Source organism: Papaver somniferum, chromosome 3 (genome assembly GCF_003573695.1).
Source record: "Papaver somniferum cultivar HN1 chromosome 3, ASM357369v1, whole genome shotgun sequence".
NCBI lineage: Eukaryota > Viridiplantae > Streptophyta > Magnoliopsida > Ranunculales > Papaveraceae > Papaver > Papaver somniferum.
This window is the reverse complement of record NC_039360.1, coordinates 131,145,634-131,160,317: the sequence shown is the minus strand read 5'-3', so window position 1 is coordinate 131,160,317 and position 14,684 is coordinate 131,145,634. Positions and strand designations below refer to the sequence as shown.

The 14,684-nt window shown below is 37.8% G+C and overlaps 1 protein-coding gene and 1 long non-coding RNA gene across 2 annotated transcripts; one reads left to right on the top strand and one right to left on the bottom strand.

Annotated features, from left to right (window-relative positions):
• Nucleotides 1-2,514: 2,514 nt before the first annotated feature.
• Nucleotides 2,515-2,985, bottom strand: LOC113359990. The gene has a single exon (XM_026603544.1). It carries the CDS (start codon nt 2,983-2,985, stop codon nt 2,515-2,517), a length of 471 nt encoding a protein of 156 aa, XP_026459329.1.
• Nucleotides 2,986-12,772: 9,787 nt separating this feature from the next.
• Nucleotides 12,773-13,739, top strand: LOC113361637. Its single transcript, XR_003365241.1, has 3 exons — nt 12,773-12,968; nt 13,333-13,539; nt 13,699-13,739. It is a non-coding gene; the product is annotated as an uncharacterized LOC113361637 (long non-coding RNA).
• The last annotated feature ends 945 nt before the right edge of the window (nt 13,740-14,684 follow it).

Here is a 14,684-nt window from a genome sequence, read left to right as displayed (position 1 = left end):
GCAAAAAACAAGTCTCAGCCGAACTTTTAGTTCGGTTACGTCGCAAAACGTTCGGTTTCGTCGCAAAAAGTTCGGTTATCACGAGTTAATTTTTTCTTAACCGAACTCAGAGTTCGGTTGATTCGCAAAAATACTTTTAACCGAACTCCTTGTATTAGAAGAACACAAGTCCATAAGTTCGGTTCCTTCGCAAAATAATATCACCGAACTTTAGTTTACGAAAATAATGAGAAGTCCAAAAGTTCGGTCCGTTCGCAAAAATGTTAAGTTTTCTTTGTAACCGAACTCTACCTTTGAAACTTCGTAACCGAACTCTACCTAATTCGCCAAGAAATATATTTCGTAGTAACCAAACGTTTGCCTAATTGCATATATGCATATATAAGCCCAGTTCGGTTGATTCGTAAAATATGTTGAAGTTTGCGAACCAACCGAACTTCTAACACTAGGTTACTTTTAACCTCCAGTTCGGTTGGGAACTTGGTTGCGTTGAAGTTTGCGAACTAACAGAACATACCTCTGTATATCTTATTACTAAAGTTCGGCTACCTGCGTGTTTGAAGAAAGAAACCGAACTTTGTGTTCGGTTATATGTTCTTGACATTTATTAACCGAACTCCGTGTTCGGTTACCTGTTCTTCACACTTGGTAGCCGAACTACCTGAACCTGCAGGATTTTTTTATAAAAATTTATAGTTTTATGAATATTTGGACCAATTCAACCACCATTATCTAAGTTTGAAGCATACTTGGGTACCCAAATATTCTTCCTTCGGTTATGGTTGGTAAAATCCATCATTTTCATCTTGAGATTGAGTTCGTGGAAGAATACATTCACCATCTAAGAAATAACTCATATCTAGATCATTGCGACGATTAACAAATACTCTAGGAGAGGATGGAGATGAAGAATCAGATGAGCTATCATCACTTGAATACTCAAGCTTAGTGAGTTGGAAAAAAAATTATTTTCCATGTTTTTCATCTTCATCTTCTCTAACTTTACTCTCTCAATAATTCTACTTCTTTAGCTTAATGATTTCACTAATGATTTCACTAATCATTGCCCAAAATTAATTAGGAGGGTAGTTTAGGTATTAATATAAATATCTAGATAAGGGGTGACCTAGATTTACTTCTAAATATCTTACTAAAAATAGAATCATGGTCCCAAAAAAAACCATGGTCCCCAAAAAATTGTTCTAAAATTGAGATTACAAGAGCAAAAATAACCCACCACAAGCATCCCACTTGTACAGGCCCAGAAAAGAGAAAAAGTTGTGGATGAGAAAAAGTTGTGGATTCAATTACATTTGAAACTTAATGGAAAAAATGAAACTCCCCTTCAGCAGAATCTGTAGTATGTCACTCCTGGTAGTTCAGTTCTTTTTAAGAAGGAAGGTTTCCCCATGATGATTTGCCTTTCACCAGCCCTAAATTGGCACCTTTTTTAGCTGCAGGATCAGCAGAAAAATTTGTTTCCCTGAAACTATGCATATATATGATATGATATTTGTTGCTTTCATCCATCTCATGTGAAGAAACCAAGGAACCTTTCCCCAATCACTGTCTTTGAATCTAAACATAAGACAATTTTTTTCCATGCCCCATTCCACTTCTAATTCTGATGTGAAGAAATCAAGGAACCTTTCCCCAATCACTGTCTTTGAATCTGAAAATAAGACAATTTTTTCCATGCCCCATGCCACTTCTAATTCTGATGCATATACCACTCCATACACTTCTGCAATGTAATTTATGCCAATACATATACCCCCAGATAAGACTCCAAGCACTTGACATGTATGATCTCTCACTACAACACTAAAACCAGCTTCTCCCGGGTTACCAAATGATGAGCCATCACAACAGAACATAAGATATTCAAAAGGAGGAGGATTCCAGTAACAAGTCTTGATACACCGAAATTTACCGTGTCTTACACTAAGATTAACGAAGGCAATTATTTGTAGATCATAGTTCTGGTTCCACTTATTGATAATCATTCTGTATCCACCTTCAAAAACCATCTTCTTTATTTTGGTTTTGAATTGCTTCGCAATTGATATAATATCTTCAAATATTCTTTTATTCTTTTTGAAATCACAATTCTTTAATAACAGAAAATGCTGCAGTTATCCAAGTCTCTCTAATTAGAGGACTACAATTTATTGCATTTGTCAAAATATCATCAAAAGCAACAGGCATACTAAAACCAAATATAGAGCATATCCATCTCCAGATTTTGACACTAAAACTACAATGCCACGGAAGATGATTCATGCTATCTTGTTCATTTTCACAGATGCACCATCTTGATGCTAACCTATAATATCTATCAACCATAACTGAATCATCAATAAAGACTCCCTGAAATATTTTCCAAATATTACTTGAAGTACTTGGATGTTGATAAGAATTCCATTTTTTTGTAGAACAATGCATTTTAGGTTCTTTATGTCTTAAAAGAGAAATGACTGAAGAAGTGGTGAACTTACCATTCCAAGTGCCAGTCTAAAAAAGTTTATCTTGTCCCCCTCCTATGTCAGGTAAGCTGAAAGAATGAAATAATTGTTGCAGTTCTTGAGGAATGCTCCAATTGCCATCTTGTATAAGATCAACTACCTTCATTTTCATATTATTCCTCATATAATGAGTCACTTCAGTTTGATCTATTAGAGGAGTTTCATAAATCCAATTGTCAAACCAGACATTCACATTTTGACCATTGCCAATGCACCATTTGAAGTTATCTTTTAACACATTCCAAGCCCACTTCAGACCAGGCCAAATAGAAGAAAGCTGCAAATTTTCATTCCACTGTCCATTTGAATTTTTGAATTTAGCCTTAATGAATAATGGCCATTCATCTTCTGAATTTATGATTTTCCACATCATCTTCACTATAAGAGCTTTGTTAATGAAATTCAAATCTTTGGACTTCAAGACCACCTTCACTAAAGGAAGTACACACTTTTTTTCCATGATAGAGTTTTATTTTTTCTCACTTCTACATCCCCAGACCAAAGAAAATTTCTTATGATCTTTTCACAAGTTTTAATTGCAGAAGAAGGCCATTTATAAACACTCATATTATATATTGGAATGTTGCACAAAACTTACTTGACAAGTACTAGTCTATCTTGGAATGATAGTAACTTCCCTTTCCAAACTGCTAGTTTCTTCTGAAACACTTCCACCATAGGTCATATCGTAGATATTTTAACTTTTCCAGGAGAAAGAATACTCTCAAATCCATTTGCATTAAATCCCTTATTTGAGTTCTTCTAAGTGTTGAAGTGTCATTTATAAAGAGCTTACTTTTATTTTTGTTAATAATTTTCCTTGTACCCTTCTGATACTTCTCCAACAAATTAAGAAGATTTGTAACATTTTTCTTTGCACCATCACAGAAAAAGAGCACATCATCTGCAAAAAAACAATTGAGTTGGATGAATACCTCTTCTAAACACCATTGGATCTAATGAGCCTTCCTCCACCATTTTATGAATGCATCTACTAAGCACATCTTCCATTATGGCAAAGAGAATTGAAGACAGATGGTCTCGTTGTCTGAGCCCTCTACCTACTGAGAAGAAACCTTGTGTACCTCCATTAATCATCACTAATATTCTAGCTGATTCAAAAAGAGTTTGCATCCATTGACACCATGAATTTGAAAAACCATATTTGTGAAGTACTTGAAAAAGAAAGCTCCAACTCACTGAACAGTTTTCCCATTCATGCCTCTAGGATGATGCTTTTTTGAATTATTTAATATGTTAGATTTTGTTCACTGAAAATGGTGTTTCATTTGAGTGGAAATTTTATTTTCAGATCTTGCTAAAGGGCGCCAATGGCGATGAGCGGAAAAAAAAAGTTAAACATGTTTTTAGTATGGTGTTTTGCAGCATATCACTTGGTATTGGAGACTACTTTTCTTGCTGATGAAGGTGCCTCTCTTTCATAACTTCTATTAAAGTATCCCATACTATTGCCTTGCCCGATAAACCTTTCAGTATTGATAGGTCAATATCTACTATACCTGGATTCGCGGTTGTCTCTACCACATCCAAACCTCAGGACTCCTCGTCGAACATTGATTCACAATCTGACAGGTTTGCCACATCCAAACTAACCTCCGCTAAATAAGCTTGGTTTTCCACATCAAAAGTAACCTTCGCTCAAGTTATGAACATTGATTCACAATCTGAAAGGTTTGTCCAAGGTCCCAACGCCTCCCCCCTCTTTGTTCCTTTTAGCGCCTTTTTGATTTCAATTTCATAGATGGGACGAATGAACTCCTTGGACGGGTCTACGGGTTCACCATGGTCCTCCAGGTTTACAGTTGGGTTGTCGCCACCCGCATTGAAGAGTTCGGCGAAATAGTCCTTCCATCATGCCTTTATCTCCGCATCTTCCTGTTATAGTTTTGAAAGTGGTAGTAAAAGTTCGTTGCTCGGACTTGTAAAGATTTAAAAATAAAAATATATACAAAAAATATTAACAATATGGGCAAGAGTACCGGGACTAATGATTCGGCCAATCTTCATAAAATAGGGCTCAGTGAATTATTCTTGACAATAATCGCTCAAAACATAAGTTATATGGACTCTTATTTTGCCAAAGTAGATTCTCAAAAAATTGGTTGTAAATGTTAAGCATGGAACATCAAATCACCTAAGCTAAGCATGACCCATCTAATCAAATAACATCCAATTTAATCAAATCATATTTCAATTAATTTTTAATGCAAAAGTCTTAAAAAGAATTAATTACATTACCCATGTATGAAGCTCGGTCTCCTCCGTCGTCCCAGTGTTGGGTTTAGCTCATCATGATAAAAACACGCTCAAAATATTTATTTATTGCTCAAATGGTGTTTACAATGAAGAGAAAAGGAGAAAATGGTGTAAAACTGTAATCTGCGACCCACAGTAAGCGTCACAAATGAACGATAAAAGAGAAGTGCTATTGTCGCTGTGGTTCTAAGACCCACACCTACGACCCACGCCTGTGAGTCTTTCTCACTGTTGATAAACCACTGCCCTTGCGAGTCCGTTCTTCATGTTCTTCATCTTCATCACGAACAGCAGCAGCAGCAAAGAGAATTCGTGATTCTTCCTATGCAACTTCCTCTCTTCTCCTCCCAACTCTCGACACCCTCTATTCTAACCCAAGAGTTATATTTATAACCTTTGGACCAAGAATAACTTCTCATTAATCCAAAAAATCTTCCCATTACTCGGCAGTGAATGAAAATATTCCCAAGAAATTTTCTTTCCATGCACGCGTCTACTGGCTTGTTTTAACCTCTCCAAATCTTCATAGTATGTATTCAAATCAAACATGATAACTTCTTACCCATTTGGTCACGTAACTTCCATATAAACAAGAAAATGCCGAGAATAACTCAACTTCCCTGTTTTCGCATCCCACAATTACCCAACCCAATCTAACTCGATTTGAACACCCATACCAGCTCTGTCTAGGCCCTAGGAACAAACCCAATCAATTTGGGTCGTTGAGTCTCCTTTAATCCCGTCCAAACTGCCAACCCTAAATCTGCCAGTTGATAAAAAAAAATCCCGCCAATTTTGGTTTTTGAATTTGGGAAGAAGATGTCCCCCCCTAACCAGAACTGGGGTGCGAATAGCAGTTGCCTTGGGGTGACCTTGGGGGTCCCCCTTAGTAATTAGGTTACCCCTTATCCAAAAGCGAGAGTCCGAATAACACTTGTCCTCCGGGTGACAAAATCAACTTTTCGAGCCGAATTTTCCAAAAATGTTTATTTCCTAAAAATACATAAAAACACAATATTAGTACAAAAATAGAGTTCCAACAATACAGACATTGAGGACAAAATAGACACATAAATGCGTCTATCACTTCCACCAAAACTCGACCGTCAGCCGCCTTAACGCATTTGACCTTGAGTAAGTCTCGTGTTTTATTTTCCCGCATACGGAAAATCTTGTAGATTTCCTTCTTCACCTCTTCTGTGCCTAGGTTTCGGTAGAAGTCCTCATAGGCCCTTCCATTCATGTGTGACACAATTTTCTTGCATGCTTTATGGTAGCCTTTTAATTCTGGAGGTTTTCTTCGCTCGTTAGCACCTACGCCTTTTTGAAGCGGTCTTTCTCCCGCTTCACCTCTATGGACCATCACAAGGTTTTGGTCTTATTTTAATCTGATTTCGAAGATTCATATCTATTTCTGGAAGGTGATTAATAATGAAATAGCGGTGAAACACAATATCAACAGGTTCATCCTCAATATTGATACACATGCACTTTCTGTCATGTTCAAGAGGAAACTATCTCCCATATATTATTTGATTGCCCAAGAACAAGAATGTTATTTAATAGATCCAATTGGATTTGTCTTATAATTCTGATGAGGTCAACATTAAACATATTCTTCAAAGTTGGATGGAAGAAGATATAGAAAATAGTTTCATTTTCAGATTATGTATTATCTGAAACCTGTGGAAGATGATAAATGACATTGTATTCTCAATAGAAACTTTCTCGGAGACAATTGTATTCTCAATAGAAACTTTCTCGGAGACACTGATAATAAAGAATGCATATCATGATCTCAATATGTGTTATGTGTTTGACTGAAGCCGAGAAAAACAGAAGTATCAATATCCAGCCTTGTAGGAACGACATTTGGACTCCTCCAGATATAAATTACATTTAAATTAATGTATATGCTGCTTTTATCCCAAATAATGGTGCGGCAGGTGCTGTGGCGAGGGATCACAATAGGATGTTTTTAGGGTGTGGCACAATCATTTTTGATGCCGCATCTCCGTTGTTCGCTGAAACTAATGCTTGTGGGTTGGGAATGGAGTTGGGAAAACGTCTACATTTCAGCAACATTATAATAGAAGGTGATGCTTCCAACGTGACTGATGCTGTTCTAGGTGACACAAGGGAACATCCCATGGAGTATATTATCTGTGGTTTTACAGATTAGAGATGTTGTTTAGCCTTTTGTAAATGTAAAGTTCCAATATGTCCCGAAGAGTGCTAACAATTTGGCGCATTCTTTGAGCCAATATACAATGCACAACCATGTAAATAACTTGTGGGATGAAAATTTTCCACCCTTTTATATCATTGCAAACCTCAATGTCCGAGATAGTTTAATAACATGGACTCTGTAGAGTCCTTTCTCCTTTGAGAAAAAAAAAACTTCCACTTCTAATTGTCGGATCCTGCAGTTTCTTTCCACGTGTTGTCTACTTCGCCCTCCTCACATAACATACTTTCTGGAAGTACCATTTTTCTTGAAACAAAACAATTCTCATTTTGAGGTGATGGTGAGATAGCAAACTTGGGGCCAAGGCCTCGGTGCCTCACTCACACAGGCTTGGAAGGTCCTCGAGGAATGGGTTTGAATGCTGCCTTCTAAAGGGTAAATGAGTAATTTCAGTTCATCTTCTGTGGTTTACATCTACGTTACTCTCTCTCTCCACCACCCTCGACTTATCCTCTTCTTTGCCTTTTCACTCAAAAAACATTTCCCGTGCCGCCGCCACCACCACCGCCGTCTGAAATGGCATACCTACTCCAAATCAATACCCCAGGAGGATTACTCGATCTCAACGTACGCCTATCTAATCACAAAAACCATCTGCCAGAGAAATATGCTTGGAAATCAATGATAGCCAAAATGAAAACTGTTCAGTAAATGGAGATGATATTGAAGAAGATCTGAGAAGACAAGCTCATATCGTTTGAATGGACATATAAGTGCAGTCGAATTGAACTGAAATCTGTGTTTACGAAGAAGATCGTGTGAGATGTGAAGCTGAATCTGATGTATGGAGATGAATTTTAAAATTATCAAATTTGATTGGTAGTGTGAAGATTCTCCACTTAAAAGACTAGTGATTTTTGGTTTGTTAGGTATGAATTTGATCTGTGGTGGTGATTTTTGATATGTATGAATTTTGATTTTGGATTCTGAGATGTTTCTGGTAGAATTTGGGAATGCAATTTTATGATCAATTCGGAGTAGACATTAGTCGATGAGCTTATGTAGTTGATTTGATTGTATCAGAATGCCCTTTAACTAGTGAAAAACAACTGAGCTAGTAGTTATGGAAAAATGAGTTTTCTTTGTAATTTTTTTTTTTTTTTTGAATTGTAGCGCAGACGGCCTAGATAGGTAGGTGCATAAGCGTATGAATTAGGAATTAGCTTCAAATGCAAGGCTGTTTTAGAGGAGATCTTGTTTATGTATAATGAGATTCCATATTTCATTTCAGACACTAAGTGCAAATTATTGTAAAATATTCACATTAGACATTTGATGGCAAACTGACTAAAAAACATACCTTTGTCCATTGCCAAACTCATTTTTCCGCAACTACTAGAATCTAAAATTGCCCATATGATGATATACACAAATAAGAATAAGAAGAATTTCTGTTTTATTTTACACTGACATTACCTTTTCCTTTCTTTCTTCTAGTATTGTTGTTAAAGGAGTTACTTGTAAGAAAAATGTTTCCAGCCGGTGGATGATTTCTAAAATTGAGAAGCCCCATTTTCTTATCCTCGGAGGAGCTCATGTGTATCAACTGGCTATCAAGTTTAGAGATCATATGGCAGCAGGTTGTTACCGTTTACATTCTGCTATCACTCATCAGTTTAACGTACATGGGAGGAAAGATCTTTAATATACCTTCTAAAGTAATTTAAAAAGATAAAATTAAACTCAAACCAAACATTTCATCATGGATTGTCAGTATCTGCAGATACTGTGTCTAACATTTCATACCTGTGTTGGAATTTGGATAATGAGGCACATGTTTAGATCCATATTTCGTAGATATGGACGGGGTTTTTCTTTGTTTTCCTTGAACTTTTCTTCTTATTTTCTCACTTCTTTTATACAGGAAACATTTCATTTGAAGCACATGGGAGTGTTGGGCAGGGAGTAAGGAAATAGGTGAAGACACTTATGTTCTTTCAAGAGTGCCCCAAGTCATTGGGTTGTACTGTAAGTTCTATAACTCTATTTTCTTAATTTGTCAGAATATTGTCTGGGTCTTGTAGTCTTGTAGACTTCAATGCAATCCACAACTTGAGCGTAACACATCTAAATTGCCTATACCCATTCACTGGAATCTGTCAATCTGATAGGGTACATATACCTTTGATCTGGATTAGTGATAGGATCTTTTTTATATGGACACATTATGGAGCCGAAATTTTTCTTTGACGGGTGCATTAGTTTTCACATTCATGCCTGTAGGATGATGCTTTTTGAATTTTCTAAAATATGTTAGATTCTATTGACTGAATATTGAGTGGAGATACTATTTTAAGATCTTTATGAGTAGATAAAGCAGTTGGATAAAATGTAACTTTTCCCAAGAGAAGTTTGGTGTTTTCTCACACTGATCCTCATTCACCCAGTTCCACTATATTGTGCACACGCAGGTTCCATAACATTGTCGCTTGGTTTCGATATGCGTTGATTGACGTTCACTCAGTAGACCTTCCACCCTCAAAACTTGATTTCAGCTACGGAAATCCAGAATGGGTAAAGAAAGAGGTCAATCCGGTTCAGTGACTACAAACCGAGATAGCGACGAATATACTTGAAATTAATCGATTGAGAGTGCAGTTGCTCTTCCATTCGTATGTGTGGGACCAGCGACTGATTCCTGCAGCAAAATTATAGAACAACAGACACCAGGAAGGGCTCAACAGCTCTATACAAGAATATATGGAGGAGTCTATAAGTACTGCAGATAAGCTTGTATCAACAAACTCAACTTCCAGGCAAGGTGGTAAAGATTCTCCCAGTTTTGACTCCGTACTTACAGATCAAGATGTGATAAAAAATTGCAAGCTGGAAGGAAGTGGTGAGCAGGTGGATTCATTCCAAATCATAACACCCCAGGGCCACATCTTTTATCTAGCTTAAGTTTAAATGCCCAGGCCAATCCTTTGGAACCTGGAATACATGTGCGGAGGGCAAATTGAGAAAGTCAGTTCCCGATTGTACTGAACCTTGATGCAGCATGGAGTGGTGAAAACATGCCAGGGAGTACGATATTGGAAATTAAGGGTGAAGTGGCAGCAGATTCAATCAGTGCAAGAAGCCCAACTTGGCTGGCAAAATTTTTGGGTGTCTATCAGGTATCTTTTTCACTGTTTTTTATACTAAGTCTAACATCGAACGAGTAGCTCAAATTCAACAGCATTCACTAAATTTTGATTTGCTTATTCTAGTAGAATTCGCCATTCGAAGCTTAGAAGTTTCTACATTATAACAATTATACTAATAATATTCTAGGAATGACAACACAGTATATCTAGTAGAGAAGGAAACACATTACAATCATTCAGCTAGATGTAGATTAGGAAACAATTATGCTAATAATATTCTAAGAGTGACCTTGTTTTTAATAGAAAAACAAAGAAAGTGCTCAACAGAGCAACAGACTCACTGGTACAACAGGTGGCCATCTGGGCATATCTAGCACCATGATGAACCCCCAAAGTTTGATGAATGTTATTTCTAGTTATCCTTAACAGTGGGAATATGAATAGACCGGTAAGGCATCCAAAAAGCAGTTGAAGGTTAGGAACTTTCCAATTTAAGTTTTGAAGTAAAGTAGAGTGACTAGATATGTGAGCGAATCTAATAGCACTAGAGTTTAGTTTGCTTAGTGCAAAATCAATAGCTTCCACCATAGCTGAGGGTGAAACTTCCTTGTAGTGTTACTTCATCTTCTGCTAGATGCGGAAACTCATTTCACTTCTGTGCTTGTAGTTTTCTGGGTTCAGGAGGAACCTCATTTATCTTCAACGCTGCTGTCTTCAATCTCTTGGCAAACTCAGAACGTTGCACTGCAGCTTTATGATCCATCTGTACGAATCCGCCAATGCGGTCCCTGCCTAGAATGTGGTTAAGCAAGAAATGAAGCTGATCTGGGTCGATAATCGACATGTTCTCCCTGGGCCTGGTGATTTTGCAAGTCCCATTTACCTTGACACTGTTGGCGAGATAGTCAGTTGCGAAGTTGGCTTCCCTTGGCAGAGGTGTGAAGCTGATGTGATGATCCCAGTTCCGTCTCTCATTTGAGTTTACGATCTGCGCGTCAATAGATTTCATAATGCTTTGGTATAGGACCAGATATTTCTTCTCATACAAGTTCAACTGTAATAGGGCATCCATGTCATGTATGTGAGGTCGTAGTCTATCGTCATCCAATATTCTATCGTCATCCAATATTTTTATCACGAACCTATTATCGGTTGAAATTTCAAGTGGTAGCCAATCTGGCCCCATCTCTTGAGAAGCTCTTTCAACTGTTAACAACTCATAGAAATCGATCTCTTCTGCTGGGTCATCGGATACCATGTGTTCGCCAGTGCAAACTGGTTCCAAAGAACAGTTTCTAACCATCCATCCACACCCTGTCCTGGGAACTACTTTTCGACGAGATGGAGTTGGATCTTCCTTCTTCTTGGATAAGGATGCATCAGTAGTTAATCTGTACCAGTTTTTCTTGGCTGGGCGATGAGTAACAATGTACTTTTCGTTTGCTGGTGTTACTGGTGGTGGAGGCCAGTATTGGGGTTTTGTCAAATTCATTCTGTAAAAAGCCCAATGTGTGAAACGAACTTTCTCATTAAACAGCGGCTTCGATCCAGTTAAAACCGGAATTAGATTACTGTCCTTGCGGAGATACAAGTAACTCAAAAGATCATTTTCTTCTACCACTTTAGGATACTCAGAGCCTATGTAAATGCTAGTAGATTTCTTCAGCGAAGAAGAAGAAAACAACAACTTGGATAAAGAAAAGAGAGATGACAATTTCCCATCTTCAAACCCTAATTTTTTTCTTGTTGAAGAAAGTAATAACGAATAAGTAAATTGGTGAAACCCTAGGTTTTTCAAGACCGATCTTAAGAACCCCATGATAGAAAAAGGTACCTGTGATGTTTGGTTGATGATGTTGTTGCTGTGAATTCATCCACGAATCCGGTGCTCCTGATTACCCCCAATTTGAAGAACTCCCAATTTCACGAGACGAGATGTTCTTCTTCTGATTTCCCAATTCCAGGAGATGATCTTTTTCAAATTCCTAATTCCTTCTGAATGTGTTATTGATTCTTGTGTGGGATATTGGGTTTAGTTGATGGGGATGGGTTTAATCACGCACTCTGATCTTTATCTGATTTACCAATTTCAAGCGACGAGATGGTGTTTTTCCGTATTCCAGTTTTCAGGTGATTTGATTTTTTGTGAATTCCCAAATTTCTCTCTCTCTCTCTGGGGTGGGGTGGGATTTTAGGGTTAAGTTGATTTGATGATGGTGTCCGCGTATTTATAGAAATAGATGATGTTGCAGTTTAGATCTAATTTTCCTTGGTTTCGTGTAGCAGGTTGTGTTTTTTTCTTTCCTTCTGATTTTTAGAAACTTGGGTAGTTTCTAAATCCTACATCCGGCAAGTTTTTTTTTTTGAATGGGTTTGTTTGCTCTGTTTGTGTAGTACATGAGTTTGTAGTGGACTGGCTCAATCCTCTATTTCAATTTCGTTATCTGTATGTGATTTATTGTTAGAATACAATTTTAGGAGATTCAATGTTCTATGTTGGTTACTGAATATACAGACATGGTGTGATCGTGTTGACAACTGGCTCACTTATCATGTTCTAAGCACGACGATTTTCATAGTTAACGGAAATCCCTCAAATCTTAATTTTGGATTGATCTAAATTTTACAGGATGCGGATGAAAACTCGGATGCTTTTCTTACAACCCTAGAGGAGTGGTAGAAAAGGAATTTCTTTCTTCAAAAGCCCCCGAAGGACTTGGATGCGAATGAAGTCAAGAGGAAATGGTGCTTCTTTGTCATGACATTCGCCGGATGAAAAATAGCCTACCGCACAAATCTCCGACACTGGGAACTCATTAATGCAAGTTAGAGGTATGCATTTTTAATTAGTTTACAAACTGAACTCAATTCATTAAAATATAGTGCCATGACAACAGAAAATTGGTTTTGGGGGATTTTCAAAGAATGAACATGAATACTTCTGGCTATGTTATAATAGGCGCTAGGCGAGGCCCTAGGCGAGCGCCCAAGATTTAGAAAACAACAAATGTAAGAATAACTTGGCGCCCGGGGGCCTTTTTTTCCAGGCGCTAGTCTAGCGCTTAGTTAAGCGCCAAAGGCGCTCGCCTTTTACAACGTAGATTTCTGGTTCTTTGGTTTTCGACCACTTCCACGATTTCCTTGAAAATTAAAGTTTGACTAGTTTGGGGTATGTTCTGTTTATGTCGTTTTGCAGGCATCTAGGATAGCTACAATCGATTTGAAGAAGCTTAAAGATGCTGGTCTGTGCAAGACGATCTGTTGCTTACTCTCCTTGGAAATAATTACTTCATGCACAAATGAATTGCTGAAGCTAAAGTTGATAAGATCATTGAAGCAGTGTCGAAGCTGGTTCCATTGGGTTTTACTGGTGCCAGTCAACTCCATACAGAAAGGCAAGAAGGTATTACAGTAGATCATGAAGCATTTAACAAGGGGGGGCTTAAGGAAAAGCAATGTACATTGATACCTGATAGACGCATTTATGTGTCTAATTTGTCCCAATTGTTTATATTGTTAGTACTCTATTTTGTACTTATTTGGTTATTTTATGTCTTTGTAGGTGTTTTTGGAGAAATAAGCTTTTGCGGCGAAATTGGCTAAAAAGTGGTTTTTGCGCTCGTGGGAGAAAATTACTATACAGACTCTCACTTTGGATAAGGGGTAACCTAATTACTAAGGGGCACCCCATTTCAGAGCATGTACTAAAGGGACACCGGAACTGGATAGGGGGAGGTCATCTTCAAAGTTTCAAAACTGGATTTTGGCGGGAAAAAAGGCAGCAGCGTCAACAGTTTTGGATCAATGATATGAGCGACCTAGGAGGCGATTAAATGGGCAAATTTGGTACCCACGGACTCTACAAGACATAAGGGACCTGTTAGAAGCGATTAGACCCATCTAATTGGGCTGGATAAGTCAGAAAATCCACACAAAGTCAAGACAGTGCACACGGTTTCTGTTTAGGGTTTGAGATTAGTTTGAGAGATTTATGGGATATCTTGCGTGGGATATACATCAAAACAGTTGGGTAAAAGTCCTAGAAGATATTTGAGACGAGAGAATAGCTAGAAACAGCCTGTAACGCAACAAGAAGAAGATTATTCTTCAAACAACCCGTAAAGAATAATGGAGATTTCCAAGGGGTTTGATCGAGTTTCAAGGGGATTTAAAGCCTATAAATAGTTGGTTTTATGTCAGAGAATGGGGATGAAGAGTTTGGGGTCGATACAGAGCCAGGAGGAGCGAAGAAGAAGGAGTAGCAGCAATGTTCACCTGCTGCTGCTGCCATTAAAAAGCTTCAAGAACACGAAGAACAGACTCTCCAGGACAGTCTTATTATCAGCAGCTTCAAAACAGTCTTATTTTCAGCAGCTCAACAACAGAAGAGAGGTGTCGCAGTTCGCTGCAGTTTTCTGTTGTCGTTCTTTTCTGGACGTGTTTTGTGAGTCTCAGAACTACTATTTTATAACTTTTGACTCTTTTAATTACACTTTGAGCTTTGAATTAATATGTTGAGTGCGTGATTGATATGAATAGCTAAACCCC